Below are 19,654 nucleotides of genomic sequence, written 5' to 3'. Positions count from 1 at the left end.
CCTAGAACAGTATTTCTCAAAATATGTTTCTTCCATGAGATGCTCTTTGCAGAAGGATTCCATGGTCAGGTGGGCTTGGGAGACATGACATGCAATATTCTTACCAATACATATTAATCTTGGGTTAACTCAAGAGTTTCTCAAAATCATTTCAGTGTGGAATTTTTAGTTTCTTTTTGTTTTTGTGAAGCCCTATTGATATCTCCCAGGTATTCCACAGAACACAGTTTGGGAAATGGTGAGGTAACAGATGAAGAGGCTGTCTGGAGCATCAGACCTTAGTGTTGGGCTCTGGATAGGAGACCACACAGGCCTTGGTTTGCCTGTTGTCTGTTGTGATTATCAATGGTGCCCCGTTTCCCTCTTCACTGGGGCCCAGTTTGGGATGATCAACGGTGTGATCACTCAGCTCTGGATGAGGAGGAGGGCTTCCCAGGGAGAAGAGGAAGTGATGGGCCCCTTAGGATGAGAGATCGCTGCTTTCCCCCGCGGAGCAGGATGGTGTGGCCTGAGTGTGTTGGCTGGGGTGATGGCACAGCCCGTCAGGAAGAATGAGGGAGTATGAAGTTGAGCTTCTGCACACGCTGTACATGTGATGCAGAAAGGGAGGTGGGGCGGTGGTGCAGGGTGATTAGCCTGGCTGGGCGGAAAGGAATGGCACTTTTACGTATAGTACTGTACATTCTGACATGTACCATTCCAGGCTTCAGTGTACAGTCAGGTCTGTTCTTCACAGTGTATCTTTATAATAAATAAGATAGTTCTGGCAAAAAAAAAAAAAAAAGAAAGAAAGAAAAGAAAGGGATGGCAGTGGCTTGCAGGCTGCAGCAACATGGGGTTGGCCTGGGCACCGAGGCTGAGCACAGCACCCTTGGCGGGTGTCCTCCCAGGACCGTACTTCCTCCAGAAAGCAGGGTTGGCTAATGAGTCCCTTGGGCCGCAAGAACCCAGACGTGTAACCAATCTGGGAAGGCAGAGGCCTAAAGGGAGCTGCCCAGGGCTGTTTGTTAATCCCGCCCCCACCAGCCCTGAGCTTTCCTTTCATTTGTTACCTCCCTCATTGGAATAGAAGCTCTCCAAGGTCAGGTACTGTGTGTGTGCTGCTCACAGTTGTATCTGTAGCACCTGAGGCTGTTCCTCATCCATAGTAAAGGCTCAAAAATTATGTGTTGAATAAATGAATCTGAGAGGGAGAAAAATATCTTCCTAAACCACCCGGTATGGAGAATCAGAAGGGCATCAAGACTTAATGAGTCTCTACTGCGCCCGGGGGGCCTGTCAGCAGGTTACCTACTACAGCATCCTCTGGCCCCATGGCAGAGGTTATGAATGGGCTAATGATATGCCACCAAATCCCATTCATCTTCTGAGGCTCAAGCCCCTCAGCCTCCAGGAAACCTTCCCATTCTGAGCCACTTCCCCTTCGCTGAGCCTCTTCTCCTCCAAGCTTTATAAAAATCCAGCTCTCAACTGCATGCTGTTCACTGTGGTATTTCATCAGACTGCCTCCCACTTGACTATAAACACTTTAAGAACAGAGGCTACATCTCTTGTTTCCAAGTCTCCCCCACAGAACCAGGAGCTGAGTTGAAGAACAACAACCCTCTGTATCCCTTAATTGATAGGTTTATCTTTAACACTGGTCCCAGCACGACCTTGACTCAGAGCCCTCTTCTGACAGTTAGTTCCTGCTGCTCTGTGTATATTCTCTCTGTTAGGACTGCTTTCTGCTCTGCCACAGAACACCTGACAAGCAGTGTCTTAAACAATCAGATCACTTAATTATCTCACACGAGGAGAGGTCTGGAGGCGGGCAGCCCAAGGCTGGGGCAGTGCTTCTAAGATGCCATCAGAGGCTCAGACTCATGGAGGCTTTTCGCTCTGCCCCCCTTAGTGTAGTGGCTGGTTGCCTCATGGCAAGGTGGCTGACGAAGTTTCAGGCATCACATCTATATTCCCGGCAGGAAGATGCGAGATAGGGGTGAGGCCAGCTAATGTGTCCCTTTGATCAGAAAATCAGAAGCTTTCCCAGAAGCCTCTAGCAGACCTCTGCTTCACCATACTGGCTACACTAAATATAAAGGAGCCTGAGAAAACAATTTAGGTTTTCCCACCTCTGTAGTTAAGGGGGCAAATGAAAAGTGGTTTGAGGATGAGTGTTACATTAGCCATCAACAGTGATTGCTGTACAGTCTATAGAAAGAAGAGAGAAAAAATAATCAGACTTGTCATTCCCTCAGACTGGCCATTCTGAAATCTCCTCACACCAAGCAGGACCCTGCTTAGATTCATTTGTTTCCAGAGAGACGCTCTAAGTTCTTGATTATAAATAAACATAAAGGCACAGTCCACGCCCTTCAGGGTCACAGAGGCAGGTGGGGAGGATGTGAAGGGCTGGCGGAGATAAAGCAATCATCTCCATGATGTGTGCTCCATGATATGGGATGAGGAGGATCTAACATCTCGTCGGGGATGGTTAGGGAAGGCTGCCCAGAAGTAGTGACATATGAGGTTGAAATGGCAGGTAAATATATGAGGAAGGGGCTGGAGAGGATATTCTTGATAGAAGAAAGTGCATAGGCAAAGGCATGGTGTTGGAAAGAGAGCATAGCACATGTGAGGAGCATCAGAACGTCTGTTTTGCTGGAGTATAAGGCGCCTGAAGGAGAGAGATGAGGTTGGTGAGGTCAGGTCATGAAAGGCATGATGTACCCAGTTTGGGTGCCTGGGTAACTGGTGGTGCCATTTTCTGAGATAGGAATTACTGAACTTAGTTTGGCAATGTTGACTTTGGGGGTCTCACGCTGTTCTTACTCTACAGGATTTCTCAGTATAGACTCACCTACTGCCTTGGCTTCAGTTACCATCTTCTGACTCCTAAATCTCTATACCCTGTTCAGATCTCTCTTCTATATCCCCAGCCTGCATATCCAATGCGGCTTTTGCTACATGACAACCGTGTCCCAAATTTAGTAGCTTAAAACTAGAACCGCTTATTTAGTTCCTGAATCTGTAGGTTGGCAATTTATTTGGTCTCAGAAATTAATGTCTCCCTTAAGGACTTAAAGGATACAGGGTGGTGGCTCCCATTTTATCCCCCATTTAGTCTACCTGTATTAGTATCTGCAAAAACCATTTGGATCATGCTAGATCATGTTGGATCTGTCAGTGTGTTCTTTTCAATCCCCATTAGTAAGGGAACCAAGAGCATTTCAGGTGTATATGGGAAGAGCAGTCATTCATTCATGGTCATGCCCCAAGACTATGATAACTCTTCTGCTCTCGGTCACAGTGTAGTCTGCAAAGACCTCAGTCATCTTGACTTAACTTCAGAGCATCACTCTTGTCTACTATATTGATGATATCATGCTAATTGGGCCTCATAAGCAGAAATATGGGGTTACTCTGAATGTCTTAATAAGACACGTATGTGCCAGAGGATGAGGAGATAAAGTCTACAAAGATTCAGGAGCCTACTACATAGGTGAAGGTTTTAGGGGGTCTAGGTCTTGAGCATGCTGGGACATCCCTTCTGAGGTAAAGAACAAGTTAGCACACCGTATACTCCTCATTGATAAGCAAGATACACATGTTTTATGGGTCCTTTGGATTTTGGAGGCAGTGTATGCCACACTGAGAATACTACACCAATCCATCGATCAGGTAGTTAGAAGTCTAGCAATTTCAAGTGAGGCCCGGCGGAAAAGAGGCCTCTGCATTAGGACCAGGCTGCAGGACAAGTTGCTCTGCCACTTGGCTATACGGTTAGAGACATCTCATGAGGTAGGGATGCTGGGCGGAGTGTCTGGCAAGCCCCAGTAGGAGATGCATGGCACAGTCCTCTAGCTAGGCCATGCCTTCCTCATCAAGGAATTATTCATTCAAAAAGCAACTCATGATGGATCAGTGGACCCCATTAGATGCTGACCAGGGGACAGACACCAAGTGATTATGAGACAGGAGCTGCCTATCATGAGTTGGGTATTGTTAGGTCCATCAAGTCATAATAAGGTCAGGCAGGCATAGTAGTAACCCATCGTATGATGGAAATGGTACATTCAGGCCTGAGGAAGTCCAACAGGCTCAAATGAGTTACACAAGCAGGTGGCTCAGAGGTGGCCCATGTCATGTAATCTGTTGCACTGATGCCTCTCCTGCAGCTCACACTTAAGGCCTCATGGGGGCTTCCCTATGACCAGATGATAGGGAAAGAAAACATCTCGGCCTGCTTCATGTATGGGTAGGCTGATGTGAGCCGAAAGTGGACTGTTGCCACTCTAAAGCCCTAGGCAGTGGTGGCCCTAAAAGGCAGTAGAGAAGGAAAATCCTCCTAGTGGGCAGAGCTCTGGGCAGAGATTTTGGTTGTGAGCATTTGATGGAGTGAGAAGTGGTCGAATGTAGAGGTAGACGCTTCTTTTCTGAGCAGCAGTGAATCACTGGCTGGCTGGTCAGGGGCCTGAAAGAAGAACCATGGGAAGATGAAGGAAGAGGCATGCAGATGGGCCTCCCGGGGTGGGCAACAAGTGAAGACATTTAAGTCTCACATAGTGTTCACTAGGAAGCATTGACCTCAGAGGAAGTACTCAACAGCCTCGTGGATGGGATGACTTCTCTGGCGGATGTCAACCGACCTCTGTCTTTAGCCACCCCGGTGCTGGAGCAATGGATCCATGAATGGAGTAGTCATAGTGTCAGGGATGGAGGCTCTGCACTGGCCCAACGGCATGGGCTGCCGCTCACCAAGGCTGTTCTAGCTGCTGCCTCTGCTGATTATCTAACTTGCCACCAACAGAGTCCCCAGTGCCGCTCCATCCCTCAAGAAGATCAAGCAAGTTGATTGCATCAGATCCCTTCTAAACTGGAGGGGGAGTGATTCTTCCTCATAGGAACTTAAACTAGCTGTGGGTATGGGTTTGCCTTCCCAGTTTACAGGGCCTCTGCCAGGACCAGCACAGAGCTGAAGGTGTGCCTGATTTCCTGACAATCTAATGGGCTAATGCCTCACCCTAACAGCCCCATATCATGATGGAGAAGGTGTGTCAATGGGCACATTCCCATGAGATGCATTGGGCCTCCTATAGAATGTGTCACCTGAAAGCACCTGGCCTGAGAGTCTTAGTGAGGGTGGTAGCCTGGGGATGACTCCTTGTGGGGTTGAGTATTCCTGTACTGTGCTGTCCTGTACAATGTATATTGAACCAATGGCTGTGATGTGGTGCTCTGTCTCCACCAGTTGGAATACAGGGTCCAGGAACACAAGTGTAGAAGGAGAAGTGGCCCCTCTTACCATCATTTCCAGTGTCTCACTCGCAAAAGTTGTGATTTGTGTTCCTATAACTTTAGGCTCTGTTGGAAAGAAGCCGTAGTTCCCAGGGAGGGGTAAGCTCTTCATCAAAGGACACAGGAGGGTTCCATGTAGCCTGAAGCTATAACTGCCACTGATCACTTTTGGATCTCTATACCAGCGGTGCAGAAGGCAAAAATGGGCTTGTGATGGTGGCAGGATGTTATCAACCCTGACTGCCACAAGGAGGCAGGGCTGCTGACGCTTAGTGGGGCAGAAAGGAGAGAGTGTCTGGAGCTCAGATTCCCTAGGACACATCTTGGTGCTTCTGCGCTCAGTAATAACACTGCCTAGGCAACTGAGGCATCCGTGATCTGACAAAGACAAGGCCACCAAGGGCTCAGATCCCTCATGGACAAAGGTCTGGGTCATCCCCTTGGCAAGCAGCCTGAGGGTGAGGGAAATTCAGAATGGGCTGTGGCAGGGAGAAATGGTAAGTATCAGTTAGAAATGCAAATTCACACTAAACTGAGAGACAATTTCTCACCCATCAGATGAGTATAAACCCCACAGTTGGACAATTTCTCTTGATGAGGCTGTGAGGAAAAGGCACACTCACACATTACTCAGAGTGGGGGGGTCTCAAAATAGTACAGCCCCTCTGGAGGGAACATGGCAACACCCAGCAAAATGACATGTGCGTTTACCCATTTCTAGGAATCTATCCCAAATACACACTGGCAAAAACCTGAATTGACAATGGCACAAGACTACTCATTGCCATACTATTTTTGTTAGCAAAAGACCCAGACGAACATCATCAAGAGAGCTGCACTTCTTTTTTGTGGCAGCTGTTGGGAAGGGTTGGAATCTGGACAAAATGCTGTGATTTATTTGTTTCTAACGAATGTGCACTGAGGGCCTGCTATGTGCTTGGTAGCTTACATATGTCACTCCATTTAAACTCAACAATCTTTCATACTTCCTGGAAACACATTTATATCTGCAATCTCTAACACAGAAATTCTAAGAATACATCATGAAAAAAATGGCAACCATCTTTTATGCACAAAGTTGTCTACTGCAGTATTATTTTTCAGAATTACTTTTTACATTTTATCAAAGTTATGTAGGTACATGGTTTAAAAAAAAAAAAAGCCAAGCAGCACAAAAGAGCTTATAATGGCATCAGCAATCCCCAGCTCTTCATCTTCCTGTCACAGCCTGGTCTCCGGAGGTGGCCCCTTTGAACCATTTATGGTTTTATATCTTTAAGAGGTTCCTTCTATATCTTTAAATAAAATGTTTGCTTGTGTGACTCTGCTTTTAGCAAGTTTAGATATTATGTATTGGCTTTCTGCTATAGATTACATTAGGGCTTGTTCAAAAGCAAACACTACTTTTTATTCTCTTTAGAGCCCCAGGACCTGGCCTTGGGCCTGGCAGGGAGTGAGTATTAAATAAATATTTGTTAAATAAAGGAATAACCGGGGTAGTTGGGGTGGGGGACATTGGAAGCAGAGAGAAAAACATGGGCAAAAGAACAGAGGCCCCTTCTTCCTGACTAATAGGACCCGGTTCTAGTTCAGGGTGGCTATGTTCCACCTAAAATTGCTCACCTCCCATACTCCCTTGCAGCAAGTAGAGACCATGCTGAGTACAGCTTCTGGGAAAGGTTTCCAAAGGAAATCTGAGGTAGTTGGTGTATCTTAGGCTCCTTTTTGCTCTTCCTCATTCTTCCTTCCTGGAACAAGGATGTGATTTCCAGAGGCTAGGTAGCCATCTTGCAATCACATTCTAAAGATGGAGGACCAAAACGGGAAGGAGCTGAATTTTCGAGGACATCATGCAGTTCGACACCAGCCTGGACTACCTACCTCTAGACTTTGTTATCTGAGACAAATAGTGTTTTTATTTGTTTAAGATCATGTAGTTGGTTTTTCTGTTGCTTGCTGCTTCATGCATTCTTAAGGGAGGGAGATGGAAAAAGAATGCCCAAAAGTTGGTGGTTATTGTTGGTACCAAAGGGATGCTGAAAATTTTATTCCATTGTACATAACTACCACAACTTCTTTATCCATTTTTCTCTTTCCTGGGATAGTTAAGGTGTACCAAAGTCAAGGCTCTTGTAAACGGAGCAGCCCTAAACTTTGGGGTGCCTGTGTCTTGTTGATTTTTAGTCTTCCCAAGATATACACCCGTGAGTGGAAGTGCCCTATGCTCTGTTGCTCTGTTTTTCAGATGTTTTAGGAAACACCATACACTTCTCCAGAGTGGCTGTCGGCAATTTACATCCCGCCCATCAGTGTAACAAGGCTCCCTGTTCTCCATGGTCTGTCAGGCCTCTCTTGTTTTTACACTTTTTTCGGATGGCCCTTTTGACCGGTGGGAAGGGAGACTTCATTGTAGTGCGGATTTGCTTTGCCCGCTTGCTTGGTTGGCCAAAAAGGGCGTATGCGTTTTTTCCTGAATATATTCAGGAAAAAACGCATACGCCCTTTTTGGCCATCTGCATCAGTGTGAAAGTTCTGCCGCTTTTCATATGCTTTAAAGGCAACTCCAATCTACCTGTTGAAATCTGTTTCCTGCAGTTCTGCCTTGCTTTCAAGTCCTCTTCGTAGCCTTACCTCAATATATTTTTGTACAATAATTGTCCTTTATAACTCTGCAGGTTTGTGAATTGCAGTGCCCATGAGTTCCATTTTTCAACTTGCTTTTTTGTGAGCTGGCCGCAAAACCACAGGATTGCTTCAGGCCCTATTCTGGTTCCCGGCGGCAGGCTGAGCTTTTGGTTAATTCTTCCTGATGGGAAATTAGAGTGACATGTGTGCCCGTCCAAACACCTACAGCTAGTCTCTCATTGGTTCTCCCTCTTCCCGTTCATCCTCCGGACAAATTGCAAACTGTGTGAAACAAGAGGTTAAAGTGCTGATTCTCCAAGTGGAGAGATTGTTAGTAAAGCGGCTGGAATGGCAAACCCGAGCACCAGGAGATGAAAAATGAGGTGCGTTTTAGAAACTTTCCTGATCACACCGTGTACGATCCTCTGGGTTTCCCATGCATGTTTTAGCTGTAGGATGCTTCCCTTGAACCTGCAGATTTGGGACCCATGGAATGGGTCCCAGGCAGTATTACTTTAAAGGGTCTGCATTTCCTCACCCAACCTCACTAATTCTCTTAGCGTGAACAATTTCCAGCCTTATATCTCATCCTGCTGTGGGTCTAGATGTGTTCAATCCATGTTGCATCACAGCCCCTGAGCAAAAGTTGTAAGAATTTTTCTCTGTCTTACTCTTTTATTTTTTGAAAATTTATTATTATATTGGTTACAGCTGATTTTCAAAGCTCTGTTTCTTGCTGCTGTACATCCACTTGATTCACGTACAGAGAGACATCAATAAATTCTTTTTCAGATTCTTACCAGTCGTATATATTCTTTCCTGGTGACTTGAGCGTGCTGAGTGCAGTTCTTTGAGGTACCATGTAGGCCTTGTCGATTATCAATTTGGTATTTGGAACGGTATCTTTGCTAATTTCAACCTCCTGGATAATGCCTCACCCTTCCCCACCTTTCCCCTTTAGCAACCTTATGTGTGTTTTCTACATATTTGATTACGCTTCTGTTTTGTAATTTATTTCAGGTGTAGCCATTTTTGATTCCACTTTTAAGTGATATCTTATGATATGTGTCTTTTTCTTTCTGACTTATGTCACTTAGATTGATCATACGTAACTCCTCCGGTGTTGTTGCAACTGGCCTTATTTCATTGATTTCCGGGCTGAGCAATATTCCACTCTACATAAGTACCACATCTCTTTTATCCATGTTTTCCTTCCAGGGACATTTAGGTTATATCCAAGTCGAGGCAGTAAACGTTGGGGTGCCTGTGTCCTGTCGATTTTTGTTTTTCCCAAGATATACACCCATAAGTGCCAGTGCCCTATGCTCTGTAGCTCAGTTTTTAGATGCTTTAGTAAACACAATACACTTCTCCAGTGTGGCCGTTGGCAATTTACATTTCCACTATCAGCCTCACAGGGCTCCCTTTTCTCCTCACCCTGTCCTGCATTTCTGGTGTTTACACTTTATGAGGATGGCTCTTCTGACGGATGCGAAGTGATACCTTTTGTAGTATTGATTTCCAGTGCCCACCTGTTTTGTTGGCTAAAAAGGGTGTATGCCCTTTTCTTGAATATATTCAGAAAAAACGCATACGCCCTTTATGGCCAACTGCATCGTAGGCGATGTTCAGCCTCTTTTCTTGTGCTTTAACGGAGAGTCCTTTCTACCTCTTCAAATCCCTTTCCTGCCATTCTCCCTTGCTTACAAGTCCTTTTCGGTGACTTACCTCAAGACATTTTTCGATGATAGATATTTTCAACTCTGCAGTTTCGTGAATTTTAGTGCCCCTGAGTTCCATTTTTCAACTTGTGTTTTTGGGAACTGGCCATAAAACAGCGGGATTTCCTCAAGCCCTATTCTGTTTCCGTGGGCAATCCTAGCCTTTGGTCAATTCGTCTTCCTGATTGGAAATTAGAGTGACATGTGCCTGTCCGAACACCTAGGACTTGTCTCTCATTGTTTCTCCTCCTTCCGCTTCATCCTCTGGACAAATTCCAAACTGTGTGCAACAGGATGTTGACGGTGCCGACATCCCCAAGTGGGGAGATTGTTAGGAAAGACGCTGGAGGGGTGAAGCCGAGCACCAGGAGATAAGGAGACGAGACGCCTTTTCCAAACTCTTCCCGATCAAACGGTGTACCATCTTCTGGGTGTCACAGGCATCTTTTAGCTGTAGGAAGGGTCCCGTGCATGTAAGGAGAACACCAGGGATTTTTCCAAATCAGTGTCTTCCCGAACCCCAAACTGGGGAAGTTTTAAGCTACGGCTACACGTATGTTCATTAAGGGCCTTGGGCAGCAGGCAGAGTCCGAACTTTAGATGATTGAAGTCTTCAGGGTCAGAAGCGCTCACCATCGGCTTCCCTTAGGTTACATTTTATCTGTCGTTGATAGATGATGTCGATAAAAATATCTTTTCTTTTTCAGATTATTTCCCCTTATAGGTTATTGCAAAATACTGAGTGTAGTTCCCTGTGCTATACAGTAGTTCCTTGTTGATGATCTATTTTATACATAGCAGTGTGTATGTGTTAATCCCAAACTGTTAATTTATCCTTCCTCCCACCTTTCCCCTTTGGTAATAATAAATTATAAGATTTTATACTTCTCAGAAATGGGGGAGCTGAAAGAGAGGTATCATTTTCAATGGAAAAGCATTCAAAACAAGACTGAAGCTTCAGCCAAGATTATTAGATGTACATCCTTGGAAAGAAATCACTTCATTTCTCTAATGTTGACCTGACAAATAAGACAAACCTCTTCACTGAACTTGCTTATAATAAAGTGATGGAAATATCAAATGGAAGTGTTAGAAACATCTTATTTTACCCGAGCCTTATACACTGCTCTATGTTAATTACAGTTTGGCTCACACATCTGTTCATTGAAGTTACAATGTTCTCAATTTCTGTTACTGATCCTCCAGAGTGGGCCCCAACAAGGGTCCCCCTGCCCAGTGTCATTGGAGCCAACAGATCAAGACTGAGTTTGGTTCAGAAGCAAAGGAAACTTTATATTTTGATCAGAGAATGGAGAGGTGAGAGCGTGGGCTCCCCTGCGGGCTGTGGGCCGGGCTATTGTGTAGGGGTCCCGGCAGCGTCAGCGGGAGGGAAGGGGTGGAGCTCTCGAGGGCCGGGTTGGCTGCAGCTCAGGCTCTATGTCGCGGAGTCTGCACGGGCCCCGCGAGCTGAGGTGTCGGCCCAGCCGTTCTGCACTAGGAAATCGGGTCTGAAGTGCCGGGTGTGGGACCTCTGCATGCGGAACCCTAGGAGCACGTGAAATTAGACAAAGCACAAAGGAAAAAAAGGTTAGACTTTATTTTATTGCCCAGATTCTATTTTTATCTCCCAGGAATTTTTCATGGGCTTTGCCAGTGACAAACCCCTCCTCTGCCTTTTGTCCCGTTCGTCATTCTTGGGGTGCTGAGGGTGCAGACCCCTCTTCTGTAACTGCTTCGTGCTGAGTTGGGAGTCCTCATACCCGGGGGGAGGAGGGGCAGAACTTCTCCCCAGCAGCCTCCAGGTGAGGTTGATGGTCCCCAGGCCTCCTGCCTCACTGCTCATCCGCCTGAGCACCAGCATTGGAAGTGCTATAGATTCTAATGACCTTTAAGGGTCCAGGAAAGAGATGCGCAGAGACGCTGGGGGGGCCGGTTTTACCCCGCCCCACATTTGTTTGGCCACCTTACTTAGGCTGACGGTTTCTGCCAGCCTAGATGCTCTGACCTGTAGTCTGTGCTTTCTTCAATTAGGCCCCTGAATTAACGTACAAACAGCACCAGGTGCCAGAGCCCTGCCCTCTCAACTCCCAGACAGTCCAGGGTTGGTGTTGATCCAGGACCATGACGGCCACTGAGTCAACGTCCTTTTGAAGTAGCCAGGAGTCCAACCGGTCTTATTGGCTGCCATCACTGCGGTGTCTGTAGGCTTTTCTATGGTGACAGCGTGATATACGGTTCCCCCGCCAAGCTTATTAGCTCCCCTCTGGGTGCAGTAAGTCCTGCAAGCAGTAGTCTGCTCTTTTGGGGCACACTCTTGTTTTCTGAGAGAAACTCCAGGTCAAGTGATGGTCACACGAGTCGTCATGGGGGCGCGTTGCCCCCGGTTGTCTCTGGAGGTTGGAGTTGGAGGGCCTCCTCACTCGAGGTCAGCGTGCCCATGGAGCGACCCCTGCAACTTCAGGACATGGTGGGTGGTTAGGATCACCACGTGGGGTCCTTTTCCCTTAGGAGGGAGCTGGCCTTGCGGGCTGCTGATTTCCAGGTTTTTAGATACCCCCAGTATCCTGGCCGGATGGGGCGGCGGGCCAAGCCCTTATTGACCGTAACTTCTCCTACCTGGAGGGCATTCTTGCGTTGTTCCATTTCAAGTGGTCCCAGTTTTTGCACTAATACTCCAAGGGTGATTCACCTTCTATGGGGATGTAAAGGTCAAAGGGTTTAGCTAAATTAGGGAGGTCCAGGGCAAGTGTCTGGATTGACTGCTCTTTCCATTCTTGAAAGGCCGCTTCTGGATTCTATTCAAAAGGATCATCATCATTTCCTTTCAGTGTTTCATATAGAGGCCCAGCTATTAGACTGTAGTTAGGGATCCAGATGCAGCAAACCTTGGCCTCCCCAGGAACCCCTAAGCTGTCTTCTAGTTTTAGAAGGGGTAAGGCTGCAAATGGCTTCTTCCATTTCCAGGGATGGGCTTCTCCGACCTTCTGTGAGAATGAAGCCCAGGCAGGTCATCTTAGTCTGTGATATTTGAGCCTTTTTCTTGGACACCTTCTATCCTTTATTGGCTACGTAGTTCAGAGGCCTCCTTAGTGGGGCTGGAAATCAGAATGTCGTTTGCATATTGAAGGAGGGTTCCCTTTTCCAGAGGTAGAACTTTTAGGTCTTTAGCTAACGTTTCCCCAAAGATGGTGTGGGAATTTTTGAACCCTTGGGGCAGGACGGCCTAACAGTATTGTTTTTATTTTATGTTGAGTCCTGCCACTCACAAGCCAAAATTTCTTGTGACTCTGGGACTAATGGGACACAGAAGAAGGCATCATTGAAGTCTAATACAGAATACCATGTCCTGGTGGATGGTAGAATGACCAGCAGGGTGTAGGAATTAGGAACTACTGGATGTATGTCCTCGGTGGCTTCACTGACTGTCCTGGCATCCATTACCAGGTCTCCAGCAGCCCACGGGACTCTCGTAGTCAGGCCCCTCCCAGGATACGGAACTTCCCTGGGCAGGTACCCCAGCAGGGCTGGGCACACAGGATCCGTGCACATAGCCCTCATTGCAGAGCAACCCCAGCTCACCTGTTGCTCAGAGCTGACACAGAGCACCTCAGAGCAGGACTTGAACTAACAAACCGCAGCTCCGACAGGTCTGTGGCCCTGGGCATCACTCTGTGCGGCCTCCCTCCGTTTGGTCTTCCAGAGACTTCCACTGCAGCCGGGGCACCAGGCCTCTGTCTCCACCCATCAGCCCTCCTCTCCCTGACTCCTGGGTTCCTCTCATTAGGAGAGGGTCTTCTTGAAGTTGTCTCCCACTCATGGGCCAGATAAAATGATTAGAGAACAGAGCTGCAGCCCCTTGTCTATCCTGACTCTCAGGAGCCCACACCTGTTCCTTGGAACTGGCCGGTTCAGCAACGTCCAATTTCTGCAATGTGAGCCCCTGAGGCGTGAGGATTGGCTGACCTGGGCAGCCTGACCCTGCCGGCCAGCCCTCCCCAGGTGTGCCTGGGTTGAGGTCAATATAAACACCGCTCCAGGCAGCAAGAGCTCCTGCAGCTGTGCCTGATGCCATATTCTCTGCCCCGTCAGCAGTGTCGGGGCTGGGCTGGTGGGAGGGAGTGAGGGGCCACGGCTTTGTGGGTGGCCCGGTGTGAGTGGGGCTCTGCTTGACTTTCTGCAGGAGTTGCCAAGCTGCCACCTGCTAAAGAAGAGGATGTGTCACCCATACCTGCCGCTGGAATTTCTCCCCGGGCAGAGGTGAGGAAGGAAAAAAGCAGTGGGGGCCGGGACAGGAGGGGTATCCCAGGCAGGGAAATGGAAAGCTTCCAGAAGAGCGCCCGGGGCCAGGACCATCCTGGCTGGCCTGCAGGCACCAAGTCGGCCTGTGTGCTGTCGCTGGTGTGGCTGCATGGCCCTTCCTATAGGCTTTCAAGTCCTTGTACCTATTCAGGTGTTTTACCTGGGAAGGGTGGGAACAGTTCAGCAGCAGCTGGCCTGGGGCTCAGCTCACGTCTACTCACAGACGCCTCGGCACAGTCCCCCAGCTTTGCAATGAGGACGCTCCTTGCGGGGGCGCTGCTGGCTTCATGGGAGACAATTTCCCACCTCTGACCAACTTCAGAATTGTTTACCACTGGAGCAAGTGCCCTGATAGGGTTTTCCTCTGTTTAACTGGTGGTTTCTGGGTTGTTTTTCTTTTTTTCTTTTTTGGTTCAAGGTAGGTTTTATTCCTCTTCTTTGTATTTATAGATATAAGCATGGAAATAATTCATTCATATAAATACATCTATGGGAATGGAAGAACTTTTTTTCTGTTTAATTATTTTTTTATTTTATTTAATTTTTAAATTTTATTTTTTTTATACAGCAGGTTCTTATTGGTTATCTATTTTATACATATAAATGTACACACGTCAATCCCAATCTCCCAACTCATCCCACCACAACCCCGCCATGGCTTCCCCCTTGGTGTCCATACGTTTGTTCTCTACATCTGTGTCTCTATTTCTGCCCTGCAGACCGGTTCATCTGTACCATTTTTCTAGGTTCCACATATATGCATTAATATACAATATTTGTTTTTCTCTTTCTGACTTACTTCACTCTGTATGACAGTCTCTAGATCCATCGACGTCTCTACAAATGACCCAATTTCACTCCTTTTTATGGCTGAGTAATATTCCATTTTATATATGTACCACATCTTTTTCCATTCATCTGTCTGTGGGCATTTACGTTGCTTCCATTACCTGGCTATTGTAAATAGTGCTGCAATGAACATTGTGGTGAATGTGTCTTTTTGATTTATGGTTTTCTCTGGATATATGCCCAGTAGTGGGATTGCTGGATCATATAGTAATTCTATTTTTAGGTTTTTAATGAACCTCCATACTGTTCTCCATAGTGACTGTATCAATTTATATTCCCACCAATAGTGGAAGAGGGTTCCTTTTCTCCACACCCTCTCCAGCATTTGTTGTTTGTAGATTTTCTGATGATGCCCATTCTAACAGGTGTGAGGTGATACCTCATTGTAGTTTTGATTTGCATTTCTCTAATAATTAGTGATGTTGAGCAGCTTTTCATGTGCGTCTTGGCCATCTCCATGTCTTCTTAGAAGAAATGTCTATTTAGATCTTCTGCCCGTTTTTGTATTGGGTTGTTTTTTTTTTAATATTGAGCTGCATGAGCTGTTTATATATATTGGAGATTAATCCTTTGTCCATTGATTCGTTTGCAAATATTTTCGCCTATTCTGAGGGTTGTCTTTTCGTCTTGTTTGTAGTTTCCTTGGCTTTGCAAAGCTTTTATGTTTCATTAGGTCCCATTTGTTTAGTTTTCTTTTTTATTGCATTACTCTAGGAGGTGGATCAAAACAGATGTTGCTGTGATTTATGTCAGAGTATTCTTCCTGTTTTCCTCTAAGAGTTTTATACTGTCCGGGTCTTATATTAAGGTCTGTAATCCATTTTGAATTTATTTTTGTGTATGGTGTTAGGGAGTGTTCTATTTTCATTCTTTTACATGTAGCTGTCCATTTCTCCCAGCACCACTGATTGAAGAGACTGTCTTTACTCCATTGTATAGTCTTGTCTCCTTTGTCATAGATTAGTTGACGATAGGTGTGTAGGTTTATCTCTGGGCTTTTTTTTTTTTTTTCCTTTTACACCTTTATTGGAGTATAATTGCTTTACAATGGAGTGTTAGTTTCTGCTGTATAACAAAGTGAATCAGCTATACATATACATATATCCCCATATCCCCTCCCTCTTGCATCTCCTTTCCACCCTCTGTATCCCACCCCTTTAGGTGGTCACAAAGCACCGAGCTGATCTCCCTGTGCTATGTGGCTGCTTTGCAGTAGCTATTGATGTTACATTTGGTAGTGTATATATGTCCGTGCCACTCTCTCACTTCGTCCCAGCTTACACTTCCCCCTCCCCATGTCCTCAAGTCCTTTATCTACGTCTGTGTCCTTAATCCTGTCCTGCCCCTAGGTTTTTCATAAACATTTTTTTCCTTTAGATTCCATATATCTCTGTTAGCATACGGTATTTGTTTTTCTCTTTCTGACTTACTTCACTGTGTAGGACTGACTCTAAGTCCATCCACTTCACTACAAATATCTCAGTTTTGTTTGTTTCTTTTTATGGCTGAGTAATATTCCATTTTGTATATGGGCCAGATCTTCTTTATCCATTCATCTGTCGATGGACACCTAGGTTTCTTCCATGTCCTGGCTATTGTAAATAGAGCTGCAATGAACATTGTTGTACATAACTCTTTTTGAATTATGGTTTTCTCAGGGTAAATGCCCAGTACTTGGATTGATGGGTCATATGGTAGTTCTAGTTTTAGTTTTTTAAGGAACCTCCATACTGTTCTCCCTAGTGGCTGTATCAATTTACATTCTCACCAACAGTGCAAGAGCGTTCCCTTTTGTCCAATAAATGCCTCTCCAGCATTTATTGTTTGTAGATTTTTTGATGATTGCCATTCTGACTGCTGTGAGGTGATACCTCACTGTAGTTTTGATTTGCGTTTCTCTAATGATTAGTGATGTTCAGCATTCTTTCATGTGTTTGTTGGCAATCTCTATATCTTCTTTGGAGAAATGTCTATTTAGGTCTTCTGCCCATTTTTGGATTGTGTTGTGTTTTTAATATTGAGCTGCATGAGCTGCTTATAAATTTGGGAGATTAATCCTTTATCATTTGCTTCATTTGAAAATATTTTCTCCCATTCTGAGGGTTGCCTTTTCCTCTTGTTTATGTTTTCCTTTGCTGTGCAAAAGCTTTTAAGTTTCATTCGGTCCCATTTGTTTATTTTTGTTTTTATTTCCATTTCTCTAGGAGGTGGGTCAAAAAGGATCTTGCTGTGATTTATGTCATAGAATGATCTGCCTATGTTTTCCTCTAAGAGTTTTATAGTGTCTGATCTTACATTTAGCTCTCTAATCCATTTTGAGTTTATTTTTGTGTACGGTGTTATGGAGTGTTCTAATTTCATTCTTTTATGTGTAACTGTCCAGTTTTCCCAGCACCACTTACTGAAGAGACTGTCTTTTCTCCATTGTATATCCTTGCCTCCTTTGTCATAGATGAGTTAGCCATAGGCACGTAGGTTTATCTCTGGGCTTTCTTTCCTGTTCCATTGATCTATATTTCTGTTTTTGTGCCAGTACCATATAGTCTTGATTACTGTAGCTTTGTAGTATAGTCTGAAGTCAGGAAGTCTGATTCCTCCAGCTCTTTTAATTTCCCTCAAGACTGCTTTGGCTATTCCGGGTCTTTTGTGTCTCCATACAAGTTTTAAGATTTTTTTGCTCCAGTTCTGTACAAAATGCCACTGGTAATTTGATAGAGATTGCATTGAATCTGTAGATTGCTTTGGGTAGTATAGTCATTTTCACAATATTGATCATTCTCATCCAAGAACATGGTTTATACCTCCATCTGTTTATATCATCTTTGATTTCTTTCAGCAGTGTCTTATAGTTTTCTGAGTACAGGTCTTTTACCTCCTTAGGTAGGTTCATTCCTACATATTTTATTCTTTTTGTTGCAATGGTGAATGGGATTGTTTCCTTAATTTCTCTTTCTGATCTTTCATTGTTAGTGTATAGGAATGCAAGAGATTTCTGTGCATTAATTTTGTATCCTGCAACTTTACCAAATTCATTGATTAGCTTAAGTAGTTTTCTGGTGGCACCTTTAGGATTCAGTATGTGTAGTATCGTGTCATTTGCAAACAGTGACAATTTTACTTCTTCTTTTCCAATTTGTATTCCTTTTATTTCTTTTTCTTCTCTGATTGCTGTGTCTAGGACTTCCAAAACTATGTTGAATAATAGTGGTGAGAGTGGATATCCTTGTCTTGTTCCTGATCTTAGAGGAAATGCTTTTAGTTTTTCACCATTGAGAATGATGTTTGCTGTTGGTTTGTCATATACGGCCTATATTATGTTGAGGTAGATTCCCTCTATGCCCACTTTTTGGCGACTTTTTATCATAAATTGGTGTTGAATTTTGTCAAAAGCTTTTCCTGCATCTTTTGGGATGCTCATATTTTTATTATACAATTTGTTAATATGGTGTATCAGATTGATTGATTTGTGTATATTGAAGAATCCTTGTATCCCTGGGATAAACCCCACCTGATCATGGTGTATGATCCTTTTAATGTGTTGTTCAATTCTGTTTCCTAGTATTTTGTTGAGGATTTTTACATCTATATTCATCAGTGATATTGTTCTCTAATTTTCTTTTTCTGCAGTATCTTTGTCTGGTTTTGGTATCAGGGTGATGGTGGCCTCATAGAATTGGTTTGGGGGTGTTCCTTTCCCTGAAAATTTCTGAAGAGTTTGAGAAGGTTGGGTGTTAGCTCTTGTCTAAGTGTTTGATAGAATTCACCTCTGATGCCATCTGGTTCTGGACTTTTGCTTGTTGGAAGATTTTTAATCACAGTTTCAATTTCAGTGCTTGTGATTGGTCTGTTCATATTTTCTGTTTCTTCCTGGTTCAGTCTTGGAAGGTTATACCTTTCTAAGAATTTGTCCATTTCTTCCAGGTTGTCCATTTTATTGGCATAGAGTTGCTTGTAGTAGTCTCTTAGGATGCTTTGTATTTCTGTTGTGTCTGTTACAACTTCTCCTTTTTCATTTCTAATTTTATTGATTTGAGCCCTCTCCCTCTTTTTCTTGAGTCTGGCTAAAGGTTTATCATTTTTGTTTATCTTCTCAAAGAACCAGCTTTTAGTTTTATTGACCTTTGCTATTGCTTTTATTTCATTTATTTCTGCTTTGATCTTTATGATTTCTTTCCTTCTACTAACTTTGGGTTTTGTTCTTCTTTCTCTAGTTCCTTTAGGTGTGAGGTTACATTGTTTATTTGAGATTTTTCTTGTTTCTTGAGGTAGGCTTGTATTGCTATAAACTTCCCTCTCAGAACAGCTTTTGCTGAATCCCATAGGTTTCGGATCATCATCTTTTTGTTGTCATTTGTCTCTAGGTAGTTTTTGATTTACTCTTTTATTTCTTCAGTGATCTCTTGGTTACTTAGTAACGTATTGTTTAGCCTCCATGTGTTTGTGTTTTTTATGTTTTTTTCCTTGTAATTGATTTCTAATCTCATAGCATTGTGGTCGGAAAAGCTGCTTGATATGATTTCAGTTTTCTTAAACTTACTGAGGCTTTATTTGTGACACAAGATGTGATCTATCCCGGAGAATGTTCCATGTGCCATTGAGAAGAAACGTGTAATCTGCTGTTTTTGGATGGAATGTCCTATAAATATCCATTAAATCTATCTGGTCTCTTGTGTCATTTAAAGCTTGTGTTTCCTTATTAATTTTCTGTCTGGATGATCTCCATTGGTGTAAGTGTGGTGTTTAAGTGTCCTGCTATTACTGTGTTACTGTTGATTTCCTCTTTTATAGCTGTTAGCATATGCCTTATATATTGAGGTGCTCCTATGTTGGGTATATATATATATATGTACTTATAATTGTTATATCTTCTTGGATTGATC

At 44.4% G+C, this 19,654-nt stretch overlaps 1 protein-coding gene across 1 annotated transcript in view; it reads left to right on the top strand.

Annotated features, from left to right (window-relative positions):
- PDE2A (phosphodiesterase 2A) overlaps positions 1-10,860 on the top strand; it is a 118,923-nt gene extending 108,063 nt beyond the window's left edge. Inside the window, exon 31 of the mRNA XM_089915280.1 lies at positions 10,519-10,860. Within this exon, the coding sequence (XP_089771406.1) occupies positions 10,519-10,533 (15 nt within the window). The 3' untranslated portion in view covers positions 10,534-10,860. The remainder of the gene's footprint in view (positions 1-10,518) is intronic.
- The last annotated feature ends 8,794 nt before the right edge of the window (positions 10,861-19,654 follow it).

This window comes from Delphinapterus leucas, chromosome 7, assembly GCF_059928025.1.
Source record: "Delphinapterus leucas isolate spDelLeu-1000000601 "Yukka" chromosome 7, BTC_Dleu_Yukka2, whole genome shotgun sequence".
In the NCBI taxonomy this organism is placed as follows: domain Eukaryota; kingdom Metazoa; phylum Chordata; class Mammalia; order Artiodactyla; family Monodontidae; genus Delphinapterus; species Delphinapterus leucas.
This window is presented reverse-complemented; position numbering and strand designations above follow the sequence as displayed.